At 37.0% G+C, this 23,961-nt stretch overlaps 1 protein-coding gene across 5 annotated transcripts in view; it reads left to right on the top strand.

The window, feature by feature from the left end:
• The window catches only part of WDPCP (WD repeat containing planar cell polarity effector), a 236,986-nt gene that overhangs the window by 100,598 nt on the left and 112,427 nt on the right, over nt 1–23,961 (top strand). For all 5 annotated transcript variants that reach the window (XM_070429324.1, XM_070429323.1, XM_070429325.1 and 2 more), the window contains 3 exons: nt 3,745–4,354; nt 19,725–19,913; nt 23,264–23,387. In XM_070429324.1, the coding sequence (XP_070285425.1) occupies nt 3,745–4,354; nt 19,725–19,913; nt 23,264–23,387 (923 nt within the window). The remainder of the gene's footprint in view (nt 1–3,744; nt 4,355–19,724; nt 19,914–23,263; nt 23,388–23,961) is intronic.

Here is a 23,961-nt window from a genome sequence, read left to right as displayed (position 1 = left end):
TCCTTTACAAAACTTTAAGCCTCTGGAAGTATATTTTAACCAGCATTATAGTTTCCCTTTTTTTAAATTCATAGTTTTAAAAAGTTTATTATACACCTACTACCAGCATGGCTTTGGGCTAGCCGCTACACGGACACACAAAAAAGTGTAAAATAAATGTAAGCTTACGGTGAAAATGAGGACATATGACCAAACATTAGAAGTAAATTAAAAGCCGAATGTCACCAGAGAGTCATTGGCCAAGCTGGAGTGGGGAAGGGAGTATGGAGGTGAGATCCAAGGAAGGAAGGATGCCACCTAGTTGGAAGGAATCCAGAAATGGGATAGCCTCTGGTTTTTGTTCTAAAAGGGTGAGTGTACTTGGAAGGAAAAACTGAGGCACTGGGTGAAGAGTGTGAACTTCAGGCAAAGGACACAAGTAAAGTTGTTAATAGATAGACCGAAGCATAGTAAAAATTTTAAGAGCTATTTGAACAAAAATCTATTCTAACCAGACATCGCCTGACTCAAAGTGGCTAGAAGCACTCCACAGACAGGAGCCAGGGGAAAGATTTATATAGAGAATAATGGAGAAGCAAAGAAAGGAAATTACTTGACTGGCTATAGCCTAAAGCCTGATTGATTGTCCTTCGAGGTTTGGTTTTTAACTTTGAGGCATTTACAAGCGTAGATTTTGGTTTGCTTATTATGTAGGCCAGCATGGCATTGGAGCCACATCAGTCTTAGGGCCTCCTTGTTTAATTAATTTCACAAGTTACAGCGCTGGGAAAATGCAGGGCATGTTTTAGTTTGAACTCAGAGTAGAGTAAGGAGGGGAAGCTGTGGGAGTTAACACTAGAATTTGCAAGTCAGATCCTGCCCCTCCTCTGCTTATGACTTCTCATCTCATTTAGAGAAAAAGCCACAGTCCCTACAAAGCAGCCTACAAGCTCCTACAGCATCTGTTTCCCTCCCCCAGTTTCACCACTTTCTTCCTTGCTCCTTCTTCTCCAGCAGGTCAGTCTTCTGCGGTTCCTTTATCAGGCCAAGAGCCCCACCTCAAGGTGTTTGTTTCCTTTCTGCCCAGGGCTCTCTCCTCCCAAATGGCTGCATGGCTTCCCTTTTGCTTCTTTCAGATCACCTTTATCAGAAAGGCCCGTCCTGACTTCTCTGTGTAAACTCCCCTCCCCATTCCTGCTGCTCCTCATTCTGCTTACTTTGCTTTACTCTTCTTCTTAGTACTTAGGAAGTGGGCATATAGGTTTACTAACATCCTATGGTTATTTGCTTGTGAATCGTTGCCTGTTTTCAGCCATTGGAGTGTATATTCTCGGAGGTGAGGACTTACTGCTGCATCCCCAGGACCAGTGCCTGACACATATGTCACACCCAAATATTTATTAGAAAAACACACACAAAACAACACAAAAAACCAACAAGGACAGAGTGTGAGGAAGGGAAGAAGTTTAGATATAGGTCCTACAGGCTTTTGCATTCTAGGAAGAGGAATAAAATTTTAATTCCTTTAGTGGGTGGGTAGCCAAGGCAAAGTTCGAATGGGGGAGTAAGAGCAAAAAAAAAAACATTTAGTTTAGGAAGATTCATTTGGTGATGATGTTTAGGGTGGATTTTTAAAGGAAAAATTCACATGATAGAAAGAAAGAAAGAAAAGGGAGGGGAGGGGAGAGAAGGGGGAGAAGGGGAAAGGAAAAAAAAGAAAAGAGAGGGAGAGAAGGAGGAAGAAAGGAAGGAAGGGTGGGAGGGAGGAAAAGAAAGCCCGGACAGTGTGGGTCAGTGGTTGAGCATCGACTTAAGAACCAGAAGGACGCCTTTCATTCCTGGTCAGGGCACATGCCTGGGTTGCAGGCTCAACCCCCAGTAGGTGCCGTGCAGGAGGCAACCAATTGATGGTTTTCTCTCATCATTGGTTTTTCTATCTACCTCTCCCTCTCCCTTCCTCTCTGAAATCAATAACAAAAAATTTTTTTTAAAAGAAAATTAACATCAACTCCCCGCCCCCCCCCCCCCCCCCCCCCCGCCACCTTTGCTTCCAAAAGCCAGCACTATGTATACACTTTGAAACAGACAAACCAGCCCTAACCGGTTTTGCTCAGTGGATGAGCGTGGGCCTGTGGACTGATGGGTCCCAGGTTCGATTCCGGTTAAGGGCATTTCCTTGGTTGTGGGCACATCCTTAGTAGGGGGTGTGCAGGAGACAGCTGATCGATGTTTCTAACTCTCTATCCCTCTCTCTTCCTCTCTGTAAAAAAATCAATAAAATATATTAAAAAAACAACAGACAAACCAAGAAACCTTTTTATTTTGAAATCATTATTCTCGAGAAATGGCTAAAATAATTGCTTAAATTGCTAAAAGCAAATTCCCTTCTTATACTTTCCCCCCAATGATAGTATTGGGGTAAATACTATATACATTACCACAGTACACTGTCAAGTCCAGGAAAATGACCTTGGTACAATACTGTTAACTCAGATACAGGTCTTAGTGGGATTTCACCAGATTTTACATGCACTTTTGTGTATGTGTGTGTGTATGTGCATGGGTATGTGTTTATAGTTTTATGAAATGTTATTATGTGTACAGGTGTGCTTTTCTAATAGTTCTGCATCTGATTTTGAAGATTTTTTTTTTAAATATATTTTATTGATTTTTTTACAGAGAAGAAGGGAGAGGGACAGAGAGTTAGAAACATCGATGAGAGAGAAACATCGATCAGCTGCCTCCTGCACGCCTCCCACTGGGGATGTGCCCGCAACCAGGGTACATGCCCTTGACCGGAATCGAACCCGGGACCCTTGAGTCCGCAGGCCGACGCTCTATCCACTGAGCCAAACCGGTTCGGCTGATTTTGAAGATTTTGATAGTCTTAGTATATATTTAAACCCACTTTAATGCTACTCTTCAGGTTCTTGTTCTCCCACATTTTCATATGAATAAACTGAATGGCCTGTTGTTTTTTGCTTTTATTCCTCTGCCTAGGTATTTCTTGTAGCCTTTCTGTTCCATACCAAAGATGCTTTTAAAATTTTACTTAACAAGTATTGACAATTCATATTACTTGCTAGGTCTTAATTTTTTTTTATTTTAAAACTAATACATTACATTATTATTTTTCCTGTTGGTCATTTGTCTACTTAACCATTCGTATCTTTTCTGATAGTAAACTATTTCTACAAGACTCTTAATAGGGTTCTAAAGTTTTTTTCCCTTTGCCTACTCTGTACTACTAGTTAGAAATATATTTATAGTAAATAATTTACCAGTAATTTCAGAATTGGGAAGGATAGTGGGTGGGAAAGAGATGCACTTAATTCTTTCAAGTTGTAGTGTCAACAATAAAAATAGAAGATTAAAGAAAAGGAGAAAAAATGAAACTAAAAACAAAACACCCCAAAATCAAACTTTTAGTGGTTTTAGATATTCTGCTAACTGTATTATTTTACTAAAAGCCCACCTTCCTTGTTTTTCTATACTGTGGGACATATTTGTCTTTTAGTTAATTAGATTTTCTAAAACAACATGGTCAAGTTAAATCTTACAGTTTAATTTCTGCAGCTGTGCTCTGTATGTGCCATATATATGTTTACATATGTGTTCTATGTGATTACACATACTTATATATTTCTAATGTTTAAGGTGATAATTGATGATCTTCAGTAGGGTGCTAGATTAATATAAGGCCTATGTGTGGTAGCTGAAGAAAACCCAAGTTCTGTGTGAACATACTTGATACATCTCTTACAGATTCTGAGTTCTGTCCGCACGGAATGGGATCCACTGGATGTTCGTTTTAGAACCAAACAGACTTACCAGGTGTTGACAGTGGAGCGCTCCATCAGTGCAGACAAAGAGCCCATGGCTGACAGCTGCATCTATGAGTGTGTTCGGAACAAAATCCAGTGTGTGTCGGTCACCAGAATACCACTAAGATCCAAGGCCATTAGCTGCTGCAGGAATGTTACCGAAGACAAACTGATTCTGGGCTGTGAAGATTCCTCCGTAATTCTTTATGAAACTCACCGTAGAGTGACTCTCTTAGCCCAGGCTGAACTTTTGCCTTCATTAATAAGCTGCCACCCAAGTGGCACCATTCTGCTAGTTGGCAGCATCCAAGGAGAGCTGCAAATTTTTGATATGGCTCTCTCCCCTATTAACATCCAGCTCTTGGCTGAAGACCGCTCACCCAGGGAGACTCTGCAGTTCAATACATTTTTCAATGTTCCCAGCAGTCTTGTTGAAATGCAGTGGGTATCTCCACAGGCTGCTTCTCAGAAGCCCGAAAGTGGGGACATCTGTGATCTCCTCTTCCTCAGGTTCAACAGAGGCCCTTTGGGTGTTCTTTTGTTTAAACTTGGTAAGTAAAGGAAGTTGGTAAGTAAATTAAAGTGTTTATGATGGTGAGATTATAATTAAGACAACAAAACTATTCTTGGAATGTATTTTCTACTTGTCATCCCATAAATATGCTTGCCTTTCATACATTTCATAGAGTTTCCTTAACGCTTTGTGGATGAGTTTCTAAATGTCAGGAAACATTCTTTAATATCATTAGATAATGATATTGAAGAATTTGGAAATTACACCAAGTATTCAGTGTGATGAATAAAAAGCCTGAAATTTCACATTTGACACTTTCCAAAATAAACTGTCTACCAAAAAAATCTTTAAGAAATAGGTATGTGATTATTTTGTTTAGCATTTTAAAATTTTTATTGATTGATTTTGGAGAAGAAGAGAGAGAGACATTGACATCGATTTGGGGTTCCACTTATTGATGCATTCATTGATTGTTTCTTATATGTGCCCTGACCTGGGACTGAACCTGCAACCTTGGTGTATCACGACAATGTTCTAACTGAGCTACCCAGCGAATATTTTAAAAGCACTTAATATGTCCATTAAAAAATTCTTTGTAGGACTGTAATACTTTATTTTTAAAAATCATTTTAGGTTATAGGTATCCATTGCTTACCAGATTGGAATTGTGTAAAATAAGTGTTTTGAAAAAAAGGAAAGCAAATGTTTAACTAGCTTTTGGTAAAGATATTTGCGTAACTTTTTTGTTACCCTTTTAGCTAAAAAATTCAAAAGGATTTTATCAATATTATGAAATTTCTGTATTCATACAGTCCATTTCAATCAGGAAACGTTAAAACAAAATTTTATTATCCTCCTATATAATAAAAGGGTAATATGCAAACCGACTGAATGGTGGAATGACCCGTCGCTATGACATGCACTGACCACCAGGGGACAGATGCTCAATGCAGGAGCTGCCCCCTCGTGGTCAGTGCGCTCTCACAGGGGGAGCGCTGCTCAGCCAGAAGCCGGGCTGACGGCTGGTGAGCACAGCTGCCGCTCTGTGGCAGCGCTAAGGATGTCAGTGGGACATCCATCCCCCCAGGGCTCCCTGACTGCAAAAGGGCGCAGACTGGGCTGAAGGGCCCCCCCCTCTCGTCCCCACAGTGCACGAATGTTGTGCACCGGGCCTCTAGTTGCTATATATTTGCCTTTTGTGGTTTTCCATTTCTAGCTCTCTCCTGGAATATCTGATATTCTTTAGGTAGTTTTGTATAATTTAAAATTCTTAAAAGACCTTTGCTTAGGTTTGAAAAAATAGACTTTAATTAATGCACATTATTGCTACTTGAAAACTTAAAAAAGTAAATACATTTACTGACAGGATTTGGCTCTGTGGTATAAAACTAAGTTTTTAAAGACATCATAATAATGTTTCTTAAGTAGCTCTCAGTTTACTTTGTTTTTGTATGGATCTATTTGCCTCTGAAGTTGAACACATGAAATAAGTCTAGTGAAAATGACTTGATTAACCTGAAAGATATGGATATAATGTGAGGGCTATGTTTTTCTTCTCTCACATAATAAAAATGCAACTGGATCTATTCATAATGTTAATACTGTCCAAGAAAAAATGTTTGGAATTTCACTTATTATGAGATAATCCAGTTCGACTTTGCCCCACTGCATTTTTAACAGTTGTATGTCTCCATATACAACACTCATTAAAGTAGATGTTAGATGTTTTGCATGTCTGTTAAAACACACACACACACACACACACACACACACTATAAATTACCCAGTTACCTGTCAAACAGAAGGCTGTCTGCCCACATATACCTAGCTCTTCTTCAGCCCTCCCTTGTGGGCCTACTAACAACAGCTTTGCAAAAAGCACAGCTTTCTCTTCCTATCTCTAGCACATTTGCCTTCTTACTAAAGTAAACAGGCTCTCAGTGTAGGGATTTAGAGGGCTCCCTGCTAATTGCCAGCTTGTAAACTTAATTGGACTGTCTCCCTGGGCACTGTTCCTAAATCAATTAGGCAATGAGTTGGCTGTCACCTCTTTTTCCCAAGAAGGTCTCTTGGAAGAGAGTTATCCAATAGAAGTCAAGCATTCGAATGAAAAGGTGATAACTTCTGCAACTGACATTTATCATTTATATTTTATTTTCAATATGACTGTTACATTTTATAGAATGGGGAAAATTTACAGTCTTTAAAGGATCTAATATGGAGCTTCCCAGGATTTAAAAAATGTGTTATAAGATTAATGTTTTATTACAGATTACTTTTTTCCCTAGGAAGAGTAGATTCCTTGAAACAGTAGATTCCAACTAGCAGATTTTTTAAAAGAAAACTCTGTTTAAATGACAGATTTTTCTTAGGCTCTGCTACTAAATACATCCAAAAATTTTAATATACTTCTTGAATTAACACAGTGCTGATTCTGGGCATCCATGTGGAATTTTCATGTATAATTCAAGTTACTGCATATATAAACAGGTATTTACATGTGCAGTTTCCCTACTGGGGAGCATTTATGAGTTTTTTTCATGTGCTTGTTATGCAAGCCTTTGGAAAATTTGACATGAAAGGTGTAGCTTACAATTTAAGAAGCTGAGAGAGATCATAGTTTAAAATAGAATGCTGTCACTTGTAAACGTGGCCCTGCCTGGTGCCAGCATCCTAAGACTTGGAGTTTGACACTTAGAATAGGTAAGTTAGTGTTGAAGGAAAACTGTTTCAAGGCCAACATTTCCATTCTAAATCCTTATAATCATCAATCAGATCATTGGGGATTTACTAGTAAAGGCCATCATGACTGTTATTAGAAGAATTCAAAGAACATGTCTTTTTCAAGAGGGAGCTAGAAGAGTCATTTTCCACAGAGAAGCCAAGAAGTGTACTATTTTATACAAGGCAATATATAATTAGAATTTCTTTACCTGACAGTCAGTCACTATCCCGTATTTCCACATATATAGACTAGGATTAATTTTTTTTAAAGGGGTCCCTAATTATACTACTGAGAGATCTTAAAGCTTTTCCATTCTTATCAGTGTCTTTTCCAACCTTCACTGCTCTCTTTAAACTCAGAGAATTTCACATTTTAATTGGCTCTTCATCAAGCTTATCTGCTCCTCGCCACCTATCCACCCAACTAACCAATCACTTATGTACATTTACATAAATCTTACCTTCTCAATTCAATGAAACAGGAGTCCTTCCTCTCCTAGACTAGTTCCACCACTACTTCCACTCTGGATCCCACAACTTTCCCTTTGACATCTATACTTTGTGACCCTCCCCAGGTCCCCACAAATCTGGCTACATCAGCTGATACAGGCCAAATCATACCATGAAACAAACACATCGCTTTCTTAAAATTGTTTCTCCTCTGTTAAATAAATGTTCACCTTCCTCTCATTGTCAACTCATTGAAATATTAGTGAACACTGACTTTCTCTGCTTTTTCACTTCCTATTCACTATTCACAGCACCAAATTCTGGCTCTGTCCTTCATATTCTCCTAGAACTGTGCTTGAAAAGGTCACCAGTGACTTCCTCATTGATACATATATTTATTTTATTTACTTGATGATTTCTCAGCATTTGATGGTTGATGACTACTTCCACCGTCATTAAACTCTTATCACACTTGCCTTCTATGATCCCAGAGGCAATTTTTCATCATTTTTTATGGCCTTCATTTACTTATGAAATGTTGAGGCTCTCTAAGGTTCCATTTTTTCGCTCTCCTCCCATTTTATACAGATTAAGAGTTTATTTTTAATATCCATCTCTGAGTTCAGCCCAGACCACATCTGACTCCACATTCACATATTCACCTGTCTTTATGGATACCTCCCCTTGAATGCACACAAGTGCTCCAGACTCATTGTGTACAGATACAAAGTCATCATCTTTCTCCCCAAACTTACTTCTCCTGTATTCTCCATGTTGGTGGATGGTACAATTATTCAGATAGAGTCTCAAGTCAGAAGTCATTCTGGAATCCTCTCACCCTTAATAGCATATCAAATTAGTGACCAGATGTCATCAACTCTGCCTTCTAAATGCTGTCAAAGACATCTCAATCTATTCAGCCTGGCTGTCATTACCTTAATCTAGTTGTTTCCTGTTTTCCCATGATCAAGCAGCAGCCAACTGTCTATAATTTTCTGCCTACCAATCTTCCCATCCCCCTCACCCCAAATTAATCTAACAGTGTAGATTTGGGTCAAGGAGTCTCCAGCCTCATGTCCTTCAGTGTCTGATAAGCCCTTGTGAGCCTCTCAGGCTTCATCTCTCCAGCTGAGCTGCACTGGTGTAGCTTCCCAATCACAGCATGTGCTCTCGCACTGCCTCCTTCCCACAGTGGTGTTGATAGTATTCCATCTACCTGGAATGCCCCCACAATGCTCTCATGGAACCTACAAAGTTGGGAAAAGTTCATTGTTCAAGTGATGCTAACTTCTTCCCTCTTGTAGGACTGAAAATCACAGGCAATATGTGTATGTGTTTGTGCATGTGTGTGTGGCTGTCACTTTCAAAAACAAATAGTATGACTTTTAGAACTTCTCTAATCTGTCGAAATCTTCAATTTGGTGTATGTATCTGTAAATTTCCCTTTACTGAGTAGTATTCCATTAATCAGCAGTTCTCAACCTGTGGGTCACGACCATTGGAAAACACATATAGTATATCACATTTTTTAAAAAATATTTTGCTTTATTGCTTAAAATATTACAAAGAGTAGTACATATGTCTCCTTTTTATTTTCCCCCTTGACCTTCCCCCGGCCTCCCCTACAGTGTCTTGTGTCCATTGGTTATGCTTATATGCATGCATACAAGTCCTTTGGTTGGTCTCTTACCACACCCCCCTCCCCAAACCCTCCCTGGCCTTCCTGCTGTAGTTTGACAGTCTGTTCGATGCTGCTCTGCCTCTGTATTTTTGTTCATCCGTTTATAATGGTTTTTATTATCCATAAATGAGTGAGATCATGTGGTATTTTTCTTTCATTGACTGGCTTATTTCACTTAGCATAATGCTCTCCAGTTCCATCCATGCTGTTGCAAATGGTAAGAATTCCTTCTTTTTTACAGCAGCATAGTATTCCACTGTGTAGATGTACCACAGTTTTCTAATCCATTCATCTGTTGATGGGCACTTAGGCTGTTTCCAAATCTTAGCTATGGTAAATTGTGCTGCTATGAACATAGGGATGCATATATCCTTTCTGATTGGTGTTTCTGGTTTCTTGGGATATATTCCTAGAAGTGGGATCACTGGGTCAAATGGGAGTTCCATTTTTAATAGCATATCAGATAGTTACATTACGATTCATAACAGTAGCAAAATTACAGTTATGAAGTAGCAACATAAATAATTTTATGGTTGGGGGTCACCACAACATGAGGAACTGTATTAAAGGGTTGCGGCATTAGGAAGGTTGAGAACCACTGCTAGATAAATCACTATTTGTGTAGCTTTTCACATGTTGATGGACATTTGGATTGTTTTCCTATTTAAGCTAATATCGCTAAAAATGCCATGTACTTTCATGTGCAAGTCTTTGTATGGACATATATTTTAATTTCTCTTGAGAAAAACCTAGGAATGGAATGGCTGGGCCATATGATAAATGTATGTTTAACTTAAGAAGAAACTACAGTGGGGCCTTGACTTACGAGTTTAATTCGTTCCGTGACGGAGCTTGTAACTCAAATTACTCGTATGTCAAATCATTAAAGTGAACGAGTGAGACACGTGATGCTGGGCTGATGTTGTGGCGTTCACTGTGACGTTCGCTGCGCCAACTAGCGATGGGGTATCTGAAGCTGGCTCGTAACCCGAATTTTAGCTCGAAACTCAAAGCAAAAAATTGGCCGAGAGCCGAAACCGGTTTGGCTCAGTGGATAGAGCGTCGGCCTGCGGACTGAAAGGTCCCGGGTTCGATTCCGGTCAAGGGCATGTACCTGGGTTGCGGGCACATCCCCAGTGGGAGATGTGCAGGAGGCAGCTGATCGATCTCTCTCATCGATGTTTCTAACTCTCTATCTCTCTCCCTTCCTCTCTGTAAAAAAATCAATAAAATATATTTAAAAAAAAAAAAAAATTGGCCGAGAGATGGCTCGTATCTCGAAAAACTCGTTAGTCAGGACACTCGTAAGTCAAGGCCCCACTGTATTTTGGAATTCCAGTTGCTCCACCTCCTCAGTCACACTTGGCATTAATGGTCTTTTTAATTTTAGCCATTCTAGTGGATGTGTAGTGATGTCAGTTTGTATTTCCCTGATGAAGTATTGGGGTTGAGCATCTTTTTGTGTGCTTATTTTCTATATATCTTCTCATCTATCTTCAAATCTTCTGCCCAAATTTTATTGGATTATTTATTACTGAATTACAAGACTTTTTATATATCTTACAAGTCTTAGTATTGTGAATATTTTCTTCCAGTGTCGTTTATTTTTCATTTTCTTAACTGCATGTTTCAGGTAACAGAAGTTTTTACATGAAATGAAATCCAGTTCTTAAATTTCTATGTTTTATGGCTTGTGTTTCTTACGTCCCATCTAAGGAATCTTTGTCTAACCCTATTTTCTTCTAGATTCTAGAAGTTTTATGGTTTTAGTTCTTACAGTTAGGTTTATGGTCTATTTCAAGTAAATTTTCTGCATATGGTGTCAGGTATGGGTTGAAATTATTTTTCTAATATTCATATTCACTTGTTACAGTACCTATTGTTGGAAAGATTCGCCTTTCTTCATTGAGTTACCTTGACCGTGTGTGTGTGTGTGTGTGTGTATGAATAAACTCTTTTCTACTGATCTATATGTCTATATGTAACTAAGTATCACACTGTCTTAATTACTGTGGTTTTATAGTGTCTTGAAATCAGGTTCTGTTAGTCCTCCAATTTTGTTTTTGTTTTTTAAAATATATTTTTATTGATTTCAGAGAGGAAGGGAGAGGGTGAGAGAGATCGAAACATCAGTGATGAGAGAGAATCATTGATTGGCTGCCTCCTGCACACCCCCTACTGGGGATTGAGCCCACAACCTGGGCATATGCCCTTGTCTGGAATCGAAACTGGGACCCTTCATTCTGCAGGCTGATGCTCTATCCACTGAGCCAAACCGGCTAGGGCCAATTTTGTTCTTCTTTTTCAAAATTATTTTGGCAACTCTAGATCTTTGGGTTTCTATACAAATTTTAAAACTGACTTGTCATTTTCTGCAGAAAGACCTCATAGATTTTGATTGAGGTTATGTTCAATCTATAGATCAAATTGGGGTAGAAGAACAATTTAACAATATTGATCCTGAAAACACAGTATCTCTCTCCATTTATTCAGGTCTTTAATTTCTCTCAGCAGTGTTCTATAATTTTAAGTGTAAAGACCTTGTACATATTTTGTTCATGTTTTTGGATGCTATTATAAATAGTATTTTTAATTGTTTCCTGGTATTACATAGAAATAAAACTTAAAATATGACCATATATCCTACAATCCTGTTAATTCATTTCCTAGTCATGATTTTTTTGTTGATTCCTTAGGATTTTTTACCTAAATGACTATGATAGCTGCAATTGAAAACAGTTTTACAACTTCTTATCCAACCTGTATGCCTTACTATACTAGCTAGGACCTCCACTGTAATATTAAATAGAAATGGCAAGAGAAGACATCCTTACTTTGTTTCCAATCTCTGTTGGAAAGCATTTAATCTTTCACTATAACTATGAAGTCATTAGGTTAAAGAAGTCCCCTTCCACTACTTGTCTCCTGAGATGTATTATCTTGAGTGGATGCTGAATTTTTTCAAGTGCTTTTTCTGCATCTATTGAAATGATTGTATGTTTTGTTTGGTCATGTGGTGAATTATATTGATTAGTTTTCAGAAGTTTTGGTGACCTTGTGTTTGTGGGATAAAGCTCTCTTGTTTATGATGATTCTCTTTTTAATGTATTGTAGATTTGCTAATATTTTGTTAAGCATTTTGGAATCTATTTATGGGAGATACTGGTTTGTACTTTTCCTTTTCCTGTAATGTCTTTGTCATTTTTAGTGTCAGTGTAATGCTAACATCATGAAATTAGTTGGGAAGTGTTCCTCCTCTTATATTTTGAGTTGTGTAGAGTTGATATTGTTTCTTCTTTAAATGTTTGGAGAACTCCCCAGTGAAGGCATCTGGACATGCAGGGTGTGTGTGTGTGTGTGTGTGTGTGTGCGCATGCGCACACACACACAACATGTGTATATAAAGGTTTTTAAACTATGGATTCAAATTCAGATAATAAAGGGTCATTCATGTGATTCTTTTTTTTATCATGTGATTCTTGAATGAGCTTTGATAGTTTAGGTCTTTCAAGGAACCCATTTCTTTAAGTTATATTTATTTGCATAAAGTTAGATTATTCACTTATTTTTAATGTTTGTAGTTCTGTAGTGATTGTTGTCAATATTGGTAGGTTATGTCTTCTCTCTCTTTTTTCTCAATTTGGTCAATTTTACTTATGGTTTCAAAGAACCAGCTTTGATTTTTTTTTTTTTTCATTTCATATCATCACACAATTACATTTTCTCATTTTCTAACCTGCAAACAGATACCCTAAGTGGAAATATTTTTTAAAAATAACCAAATTAGGTACATCCAAAGTGCAACAATTACACATATGGCCCTAACTGGTTTGGCTCAGTGGATAGAGCACTGGCCTGAAGACTGAAAGGTCCCAGGTTCGATTCCAGTCAAGGGCATGTACCTTGGTTGCAGGCACATCCCCAGTAGGAGGTGTGCAGGAGGCAGCTGATCAATGTTTCTCTCTCATTGATGTTTCTAACTCTCTAACCCTCTCTCTCCTCTCTGTAAAAATATATTTAAAAAAATACAATTACACATAGGACAATTAATTCACAAAGTATAATTTACCAGAATGTATCCTAAGAATTTAGGAACAGCCAGTGAGGAAAAATCTGACCATATTTATCAATCAACTATTTATACATCCAAAGAAAAACCTATATAAACTCCCAAACCAAAACTTTGAAAGTTTTTGCTAAATCCCCATTGGTTGAAGGAAAGAGAGAGAGGATTCAAACCTAGCCAGCCTTGACAGTCTTAATGCCAAATGCTGGGCTGGTGCCCCAGTCTGCAACTGAATAGCAAGCATCTCAGTTTTTGTCAAACACCTGCGTATCCAGCTCTTGTGCCATTATGCACATAGAAAGGCTAAGTGTTCGTTAATTAAAAACAAGCAGTCATTAACTATCCACACTATTCCTCCCCAGCTTACCAGCCCCAATATGCAGCCTGTGTCACATAGAGACAGGCTGTATTGCATATGCATATAGTATGTATGTATATATGTACATGCATGTACATGTACAGATACACACAGTAGTAGGTACAAATGGCAATTAACAGTTCCTACAAAAGTTCATTTTCAGTTGAGACTGTGGCTCCTATACCTTGGGATGGTTTTAGACTTCAAAACTGAAAAATACTGCTAAAATCTCATTTCCTTAAGTCAAATTTTGATTGCTTATTCAGTTTAGCTTCTCAGTCTACTCATGGCTATAAGGTAAATTTTTATATTAAAAAAGAAAACAGCCAACTGAGTGCAGTTCTTCTGTCCAGTCTAGCCAGGCTATTTTGTAGAAGTTATTCCTAGCTCGACTAGAAAATCTGTGGCACCTTCCAGTGGTTCAAAGAACCAGTTTTTTAGTTCATTGATTTTTCTTTAGTGTTTATTTTTTCTTTCTTATTTTTATTATTTCTTTCTGCTACAATGTATTCCTCATTTCCTGGGCTCTTAACATGGAAGCTTGAATTATTGAATTTAGACCTTTCTTCTTTTCTAATTAAAAAAAGTTAGCTAGATGTTGATTCTACAAATCCATGAACACAGTATGTTCTTCCATCTGTTTATGTCTTCCTCTATCTCTTTTTTCAGTGTCCTTTAGTACTCAGAAAACTACTTAGTTTAGTTTTCTACCTAAGTCTTTTATATACTTAGTTAAGTTTATTCCTAGGTATCTTAATTTTTTTGGTGTGAAGGTAAATGGGATTGTTTTTTAATCTCTCTTTCTGTAAGTTCACTATTGGTGTATAAAAATGCCACAGATTTCTTGGTGTTAATTTTGTATCCTGCTACATTGCCAAATTCATTTATTAAGTCTAATAATTTTTGATGGAATCTTTAGGGTTTTCTATGTACAGTATCATGTCATCTGTGAATAATGACAGTTTTACGTCTTCCTTTCCAATTTGGATACCTTTTATTTCTTCTTCTTGTCTAATTGCTATGGCTAGCACTTCCAGTACTATGTCGAACAGGAGTGGTAAAAGTGGGCATCCCTGTCTTGTTCCTGTTCTTAGGGGAAATGGTTTTAGTTTTTGCCCATTGAGTGTGATGTTGGCTGTAGGTTTGTCATAAAAGGCTTTTATTTTGTAGAGGTATGATCCCTCTATTCCCACTTTGCTGAGGGTTTTTATCAAGAAAGGGTGTTGGATTTTGTCAAATGCTTTTTCTGCATCAATTGATATGACTATGTGATTTTTATCTCTCAATTTGTTTATATGATATATCACATTTACTGATTTGCAGATATTGTACCATCCTTGCATCCTGGGATAAATCCTACTTGGTCATGGTGTATGATCTTTCTCATGTAATCCTGGATCTGATTTGCTAGAATTTTCTTGAGGATTTTGGCATGTGTGTTCATGAGGGATATTGGTCTGTAATTCTCTTTCATTGTGTTGTCTTTATCTGGTTTTGGTATTAAGGTAATGCTGGCTTCATAAAATGAGCTTGGAAGTGTTCCTTCCTCTTGAATTTTTTGGAATAGTCTGAGGAGGATAGGTTTTAGTTCTTCTTTGAATGTTTGGTAAAACTCCCCTGTGAAGCCGTCTGGCCCTGGGTTTTTGTTTACTGGAAGCTTTTTGATGACTGCTTCAATTCCCTACATAGTTATAGGCCTATTGAGATTTTTAGATTCTTCTTGATTGAGTTTTGGAAGGTTGTATTTTTCTAGGAATATGTCTATTTCCTCTATGTTGTCTAGTTTGTTGAAATAGAGTTGTTCATAGTAATTTTTAACAATCTTTTGTATTTCTGTGTGGTCTGTTGTTACTACCCAAAGCAATCTATAGATTCAATGCAATCCCTATTAAAATACCAATGGCATATTTCACAGACCTAGAACTCTCTAAAAATTCGTCTGGAATAAAAAATGACCCCGAATAGCTGCAGCAATCCTGAGAAAGAAGAACAAAGTAGGTGGGGTCTCAATACCAGATATCAAGCTGTATTACAAAGCCACTGTTCTCAAAACTGCCTGGTACTGGCACAAGAACAGACATATAGACCAATGGAATAGAATAGAGAACCCAGAAATCGATCCAAACCACTATGCTCAATTAGTATTTGACAGAGGAGGCAAGAACATACAATGGAGTCAAGACAGTCTCTTCAATAAATGGTGTTGGGAAAATTGGACAGATACATGCAAAAAAAATGAAACTATACCACCAACTTATACCATTCACAAAAATAAACTCAAAATGGATAAAGGACTTAAATGCAACACGGGAAACCATAAATATATTAGAGGAATCCACAGGCAGCAAAATCTCAGACATATGCCAAAGCAATATCTTCACTGATACAGCTCCTAGGGCAATGGAAACTAAAGAGAAAATAAACAAATGGGACTACATCAAAATAAAAAGCTTCTGCACAGCAAAAGAGACCATCAAACAAAACAACAAGAAAGCCCACTGCATGGGAAAACATATTTGCCAATGTTATCACTGATAAGGGTTTAAGCTCCAACATTTACAGGGCACTCAAACAACTTAACAACGGGAAGATAAACAATCCAATCAAAAAATGGGCAACAGAACTAAATAGATACTTTTCGAAAGAGAACATAAGGAAGGCCAAGAGACATATGAAAACATGCTCAAAGTCACTAATCATCTGAGAAATGCAAATTAAAATGACAATGCGGTATCATCTCACACCTGTCAGAATGGCTATCATCAACAAATCAACAAACGACAAGTGCTGACGAGGATGCGGAGAAAAAGGAACCCTCTTGCACTGCTGGTGGGAATGCAGACTGGTGCAGCCACTATGGAAGACAGTATGGAGTTTCCTCAGAAAACTAAAAATGGGCCCTAACTGGTTTGGCTCAGTGGATAGAGCGTCGGCCTGCGGATTGAAAGGTCCCAAGTTCGATTCTGGTCAAGGGCATGTACCTTGGTTGCGGACACATCCCCAGTGGGGAGTGTGCAGGAGGCAGCTGGTCGATGTTTCTCTCTCATCGATGTTTCTAGCTCTCTATCCCTCTCCCTTCCTCTCTGTAAAAAATCAATAAAATATATTTTTTTAAAAAACAAAACTAAAAATGGAACTCCCATTTGACCCAGTGATTCCTCTTCTAGGAATATATCCCAAGAAACTATAAACACCATTTAGAAAGGAAATATGCACCCCTATGTTCACAGCAGCACATTTTAGCATAGCTAAGTTTTGGAAACAGCCTAAGTGCCCATCAGCAGATGAGTGGATTAAAAAACTATGGTACATCTACACAATGGAATACTATGCTTCTGTAAGAAAGAAGGAACTCTTACCATTTGCAACAGCATGGATGGAACTGGAGAGCATTGTGCTAAGTGAAATAAGACAGAGAAAGATAAATATCACATGATCTCACTCATTTGTGGAATATAATGAACAACATAAACTGATGAACAAAAACAGATCCAGAGACAGAGAAACATCGATCAGACCATCGAACCTCAGGGGGAAGATAGGGGAGGGTGGGGTAAGGGGGAGAGATCAACAAAAGACATGTATGCATGCATATAAGCCTAGCCAATGGACATAGACACCAGGGGGGTGAGGACATGAGTGGGGGGTGGTAGGGGTCAATGGGGGGGGGGGGGGATAAGGACACATATGTAATACCTTAATCAATAAAGAAAACAAAATTTAAAAAATCAAGAAAAAGTTAGCTAGAAATTATCCTCTTAAATACTGCTATAGCCATACCTTACAAATGTTGATGTTATTTTAAAATTTTATTCATTTTAAAATATTTTCTAATTCACTTTGTAATTTCTTCTTTCTTATTTAGAAGAATGTTGATTAATTTCTAAATATTTGGAGATTTTCCAGCTATCTTTCTGTATTGATACCTAATTTAATTCTGGTGTGGTCAGAGAACATACTCTGTATGCTTTCAAAACATTTAAATTTATGTTTTTATCACCCAGTATATACTACTGTTATTGTGTGAAATGTTTTATAAATGTCAGTTGGGTCAAATTTAAGAATTGTGTTTTTCAGTATTTTTCTATTTGTACTGACTTTCTGCTTATATATTCTCTTAATTAGTGACAGAGAACTACTGAAATCTCCGACTATAATTGTAGAATTCACTTTTTCTCCTGTTCTGTCGGTTTTTGCTTTATTATTTCAGAGCTCTATTGTTAGGTTCATTTAAGATTATGTTTCTTCATGAACTTTCAATTCTTTATTATAAGATACAGAATTTTAAGCTAATTCATTTCCATCTCTCAACATTTTAAAAATGTCTTGCTGTTGTCTTCTGGCTTGCATCGTTTCAGAAACAAAGTTTGCAATTATTCATATCTTTGTCTCTCTATACATCATTTGTCCCTTTTTTGGTTTCTTTTTAAGATTTTTCCTTTATCGCCTTTTGCATAATTTGATTATGATATTATATACTAGCTTTTCTTCTCAAAAATCAGTTATTTCTCTTGCTAGACATATAAGGTACAGATATAGTCAAAGGGTTTGAATATTTTCAGTTTCCTGCAAAGTTCCTACACATTAATATCTACTGCCAAGGAGCCACTCTGATTTATGAGGACTTGAGTGCTTGACTGCAGGCTCACAAAGGCTTTGGACAGTAGCATTCATTGATTTTACCAACATAAAAAGAATAGCAAAGTTTTGTTGCTTAGTATAGCCAGGGCAATTCCCCAGATTCCCTGTCAAGTTGAGTCCTGTTAGATATAGCACAGGTTTTCTTTTTGATGTGACTTGAAGTTAATACGAAGAATTTTGGCATTTTTCTCATGAACTAATAGGTTTTTAAAATTCTGAAACCTATAACCTTTGCAATTAAATGATGATGATAATGAAAAAAATTGCTGTAATATTTTATATAATTTACAGCTTATGAATAATTTCACATATTTTCTCATTTAGCTTCATGATGATTTGTACTGAGAAGTTTTTGTGGACTCACTCAACTTCATAAACATTGGCTGAATAAAAAAAAAGATTTTACTGCCAACCAGTTTTTAAAGATTTTAAAAATAATAACCTGCTTAAGAGCCCTAGTATTTATTGTCATTTACACAGAAGTTGTTAGTTTTAAATGAAATAAGCCATACTTAAAAGATGATAAAATAAAACTAGATCAGAATGCTTCCCCATTTTTTTGTGTTCTTGTCTCTCTAAGATTAGAAGTGGATTTACTTTTATTTAAAGGGATAAACAAATATGTTTATATTTTACCACAATATTTTATAGTAAATATTAGTTGTGAAGGGATTCAACAGCAGGATTAATACTGATCATTGCTTACTTCAGTAGAAGAGAATAATCTCTAAATACCAAACTATACAGGCAGTCCTCGAGTTACGTCGGACTCGACGTACGTCGTTTCGTGGTTACGTCGCCATCTCCCATTTATTTATAAAGAAAAAGTTCCGTCATTTTGATGTATGTACATATGTGCTTTATGTTTTTTATTATTTATTGACCACAAGTAAAGGTCAGGAATTGTTATCTTTCTTTTAAAATTTTTTTACTGTTTCACTTCATTACTGCTGTGTATGTGCTCCATGTGAGTGACGTAGGTGCTTATGTAGGTGGGTTCCAACTTACGGCGAAAATCGCATTATGTCGTGATTGAGGACCTACTGAATATATAAATGCCTAATTGCAAATTGTCCCCTCGGGAGTGTAACTGGGGGACCTGGAGTTCGATCTCTCGCTATGATGTACGCTGACCACCAGGGGGCGGCACGGAATGAAGAAAGGCCCCGGCCAGCAGCCAGGGAAAGGAGGTCTACCTCAATATTCTCATGCTTATCCACTTGGTTTAAGCAGTGCCTACATGGAGTATAAATTAGTTAATATGTGCTGAAATGGTAAGGATAAACTAGATAGGGGGTAGGTATTAGTTAAAATTAAGATTTAACTGCAGAGTCATAATAGTCTTGGCTCCCCAAATTTCACATTTCTAGCACTTATGCAAGAAATGATTACTGTTTTATTTTCTTTATCAAAAACTTAACTTTGTTTTTGTTATTCTTCTTTTTATTTTTAAAAGATTTACTTGGCTTTACACTTTTTTGTGACAGGTATCTTCACTCGAGGACAGCTGGGCCTGGTAGACGTCATCTCCCAGTACATTCACTATGACGAGGTCTGTGAGGCAATAAGCATGCTGAGCAGTATGAACTGGGACACTCTGGGCCACCAGTGCTTCGTCAGCATGAGTGCCATTGTGAACCACCTTCTCAGACAAAAGCTGACTCCAGAGAGAGAAGGTCAGACTCGAAATATATTCCATCAGTGGGTTTTGCATGTACATGAAGTACCTTTTATTGAGTCAGTTATTTTTGAGATGATTTTGAGTTATATTATTGGAAACTAAGACAAAAATGTTAATGCCTTATTAAAACTGATCAGGTCAGATATCAAATAGTTACTCCTATATGGTATATTGACTGTGTAGTATTTATCAACATAAAGAACTTTTCTGTGTATACCTATGTTGGAGCTCACAATGCAGTTATTGTATATTCATTCCAGTGTAAGTTCATGTGTGGAATATGCTCAGATTTCAAACTTTGAACAAGAAGTTCATGTACTGTCTAGGGTCGGGTAGACAAAGGGCCCCAAACAAACATCCCTACTGCTCCTTTACTTTAGACATCAATATTTTTCTCTCACACCCCAAGTCTTTGTCCAGAAAATAATCCTTTCCCCTCACTGCGTGTGTGTGTGTGTGTGTGTATGTGTGTGTGTGTGTGTATTTGTATTTTTGTCAGACTTGCAGCCCAGGCTGCTGCTTCTTATTTTCATTCTAACTTGTAGTTCTGATACCCCTTTCCCTTCTGTCTGCTTTCATTTCCCCAGTAAATAATTTTTCCCATAGGATCTCAGATGTTTATTGTCAGAGAGAAATAAAACACTGTAAAAAATAGGGGGGAGGGGGGGACAAATATGTGCCACAATGAAATTAATTTTTATATTTGTCATTTATCAGTATGTTATTTTTATTGATTTACTTACTTACTTAATGTAAAATGCACCTAACTATTTTTGCACTTCCTTCTTTATTTCAAATCTTTGCAAAAAACATTGACATTAATGATGGGAAATCATGACCAATGAGAAAGTGTCCCTAGGTAGTTTGCAAGAGGATATATCCAACAAGAAATATATCAAACATCTTTATTGGATAGCTTGTTTTCCCCTACTATTTTCTTTGCATATTTATAGATGTTCTTATTCTATTTTACTTTGTTTATAAACAAGTTGTTTAGATAGAATTCTGTATATAACCTTCATTTTAGTAATTTTAGAGAAGAATAATCAATAAGAACATGTTTCTTCAGGAAGTTTGCATCATGGGACTTGGCCCATCTCGCAGGAGGCTTGCAATAAGTATTTATTTAATGTTACTTGAATGTGCTTTTTGAGGTAGCCCAACCCATCTATGGGGATTCCAGGATTTCTACAATGAGAAAATGCCTAGCACAGTGCTTGGCCCACAGTAGGTATTAAAATACTAGTTAGAGCCCTGACCAGTTTGGCTCAGTGGATAGAGCGTCGGCCTGTGAACTGAAGGGTCCTGGCTTCAATTCTGGTCAAGGGCATGTACCTTGGTTGTAGGCACAACCCCGGTAGGGGGTGTGCAGGAGGCAGCTGATTGATGTTTCTCTCTCATCGATGTTTCTAACTCTGTGTCCCTCTCTGTAAAAAAAATCAATAAAATATATTTAAAAAAATACTAGTTAGAAATAAAAAGAGTATGACTTCAAAATTTTAAGTACTAGATATTACTTTAATATTTCTGCCTGTGGAGTTATTTCAGTTATTTCTTAGCATTGGTACACTCTCAAGATTGGGTACATAATATTAAAAAAAAAAAAAAAAGCAGCAGAGTCCCTAAGAAAACCTGTTATGGTGCACAAAACTATACAAGATACCCTAAATTTACAGATGAAGAAACATGTAGAAGATTAAATATTTACTATCACTCAGGACACTGAGAAATTACTAACACCTTAGTGAATTTGTATTTTAAGATTTCTGTATTCTAAGAAAGATTATTAGGTAATTCACAAGTGGACATTATCAGATTTTTGCATTAATAAAGTATATTTTCAGGAACCATATTGGGGAGATAGGGAAATAAAAAGCTTGTATGATTATAGGCTATTTAAAAACTGCTTGCATGATGCTAGGTTATCAGAATATGTACATTTAGATAGGTATATGCATTTTCCCCTAAGTAACTACAAAACACATTTCTAAAACATTCAGAATTCTTTTCTATTGAGATTTATTCTATCTGAATCTAACAAATTTGACATGGTAATTTGTTTTCCTTTTATTAGTGGAACCCAGTGGGCTCTTTTATTTGTAGCCACATTGTGGTTATCTTCGAGGCCGTCATTTCTGTCTTAAACATCAAGCTGGGCTATCTAATGAATCTATAACTGTGCTGGGAGTTACGAGTATTTCATGTAGGCTTGAACGTTTCAGATGTACAAAACATGCTGTCAAGAAAACAAGCAATGGCAAGAGAATCTGGCTTGTTTTCACAATAGCATTGCTGTATTCAATTTTAATCTAAATTGACTGCTGCTTTGAAAGAAAATACCTCTAAAGTTCATCTTACTTCACTGTCTAGATTTGAGATTAAAAAAGAAATTACTTATAGCTTAGCCAAGCCTATAGCAATTACTCTGATGAGGTATTTAATACTTTCAAAATCAAAGATGCCTAAAACTAAAGAATTTCGCTAAAAAAAAATTGTTTATTCAACCAAGTGCTAGTAAGTAGCATAAGAATCAGTGGAATCTTACTGTGAACTGTAGTGCTCTATCTACTCATGCACTCACCATTATGGTAACTAGATAACTTCCAAGTATTTCTGGGAGGAAATACAACCCTATAGGCATGTCTTGGTAAAGTTGTGAAGTTGGCAGACTGTGCCCCTTTCTTCTAGTTCTAAGCACTCTGGTTTATCAAAACCTGCCCTTTCCTAGGAAGGTGTCAGGTGACCCAGAGCAGATTAGCATGTCGTCCCTCCCAGGAGTGTTAGCTTTCACACCTGGACAAAACCAACAATCTTATTGTTGAGGACAGGATTTAGGGAAGATAAAGGGACTTTCACTGTTGCTTTAAAGTTTTAGTAGGTAGTAAAATCTCTATTACAATAAGGCTATTTTTATTTGTATTATTTTTTAAAAGATTTCGAATATTTCAGTGCTCAATGTGGACAGGTTAGTTTTTGCCCTTCAACTAAGAAGAGTAAATGTTGAGCACAAAGTAAGTTGATTTTACTGGAAATACTAGTTCAAACTGTGTTACTTTGATGAGTCACTGTTTTAATTACCCATTTGTGGTGAGAGGTTGATTCATTATGGATTTCTTCAGTTTTGACAGCTTTTCGTTGTTCAAAGTCATTGTCAGCTTTGCTTCAAGTGAAAGTTTATACACAGGTTTGTTTTTGTACCAGCTGTCATATTCTAATTTCATCTTTCCTGCAACAAGCTCACATTTCATCCAAGTTTGCAAAACCTGACTGACTGCAAACATGAGTATTCTGTTGTAATTGAAGGAGTTTCACTTGTTTTAGTGCTGCTATGTTTGAATTCCACAGCACAGCTCGAGGCAAGCCTTGGAACCTTCTATGCTCCAACAAGACCACTCCTGGACACAACTATATTGGAATATAGAGACCAAATCAGCAAATATGCAAGGAGATTCTTCCACCACTTGCTCAGGTGAATGATATCTTTGGATTGATTAGTATTAAACTAATACCTACATAAGGAGCCATGTTCTTTAATGAGAACATCCCATATTATGTGTACTGGTTTTATAACACCCTAAGGCAGCAATTTTCAACCTTTTTCTTCTCATGGCACTCATAAACTAATTACTAAAAGTCTGCGGCACACCAAAAAAAAAAAATGTTTTTGCCGGTCTGACAAAAAATAAGGTAGGATTTTGATTCATTCACATCGGATGGCTATTGTTGTATTGGTTGTAGTCATTTTTTAATTTGACAGTCTAAGGGAAAAGAAGTCAGTGTCCCTGACTACATCATAAGGTATTGCATGTTTTAAAACTTCCTGTGACACACTAATTGAAAACTGCTACCCTAAGAGAAAAATCTTCTCTTGATATCCTTTATTTAATTCATTCTTGTTTTCCTTTTAACTAATATATTTCAATATTGTTTAGGGCTTTTACATCAATAGCACACTTTAATAGAACTCCCCCTTTAGTGTGAAAGCAAAAAATAGCTCCCGGGTAAAGTCAATTTAAAAATATTAACATTAAAAAAAAAAACTA

Source organism: Myotis yumanensis, unplaced genomic scaffold (genome assembly GCF_028538775.1).
Source record: "Myotis yumanensis isolate MYYU_CA2020_CCGP unplaced genomic scaffold, mMyoYum1.0.hap1 SCAF_11, whole genome shotgun sequence".
Lineage (NCBI taxonomy): Eukaryota > Metazoa > Chordata > Mammalia > Chiroptera > Vespertilionidae > Myotis > Myotis yumanensis.
The sequence above is the reverse complement of the archived record's forward strand: the minus strand, read 5'-3'. Positions and strand labels throughout refer to the sequence as shown.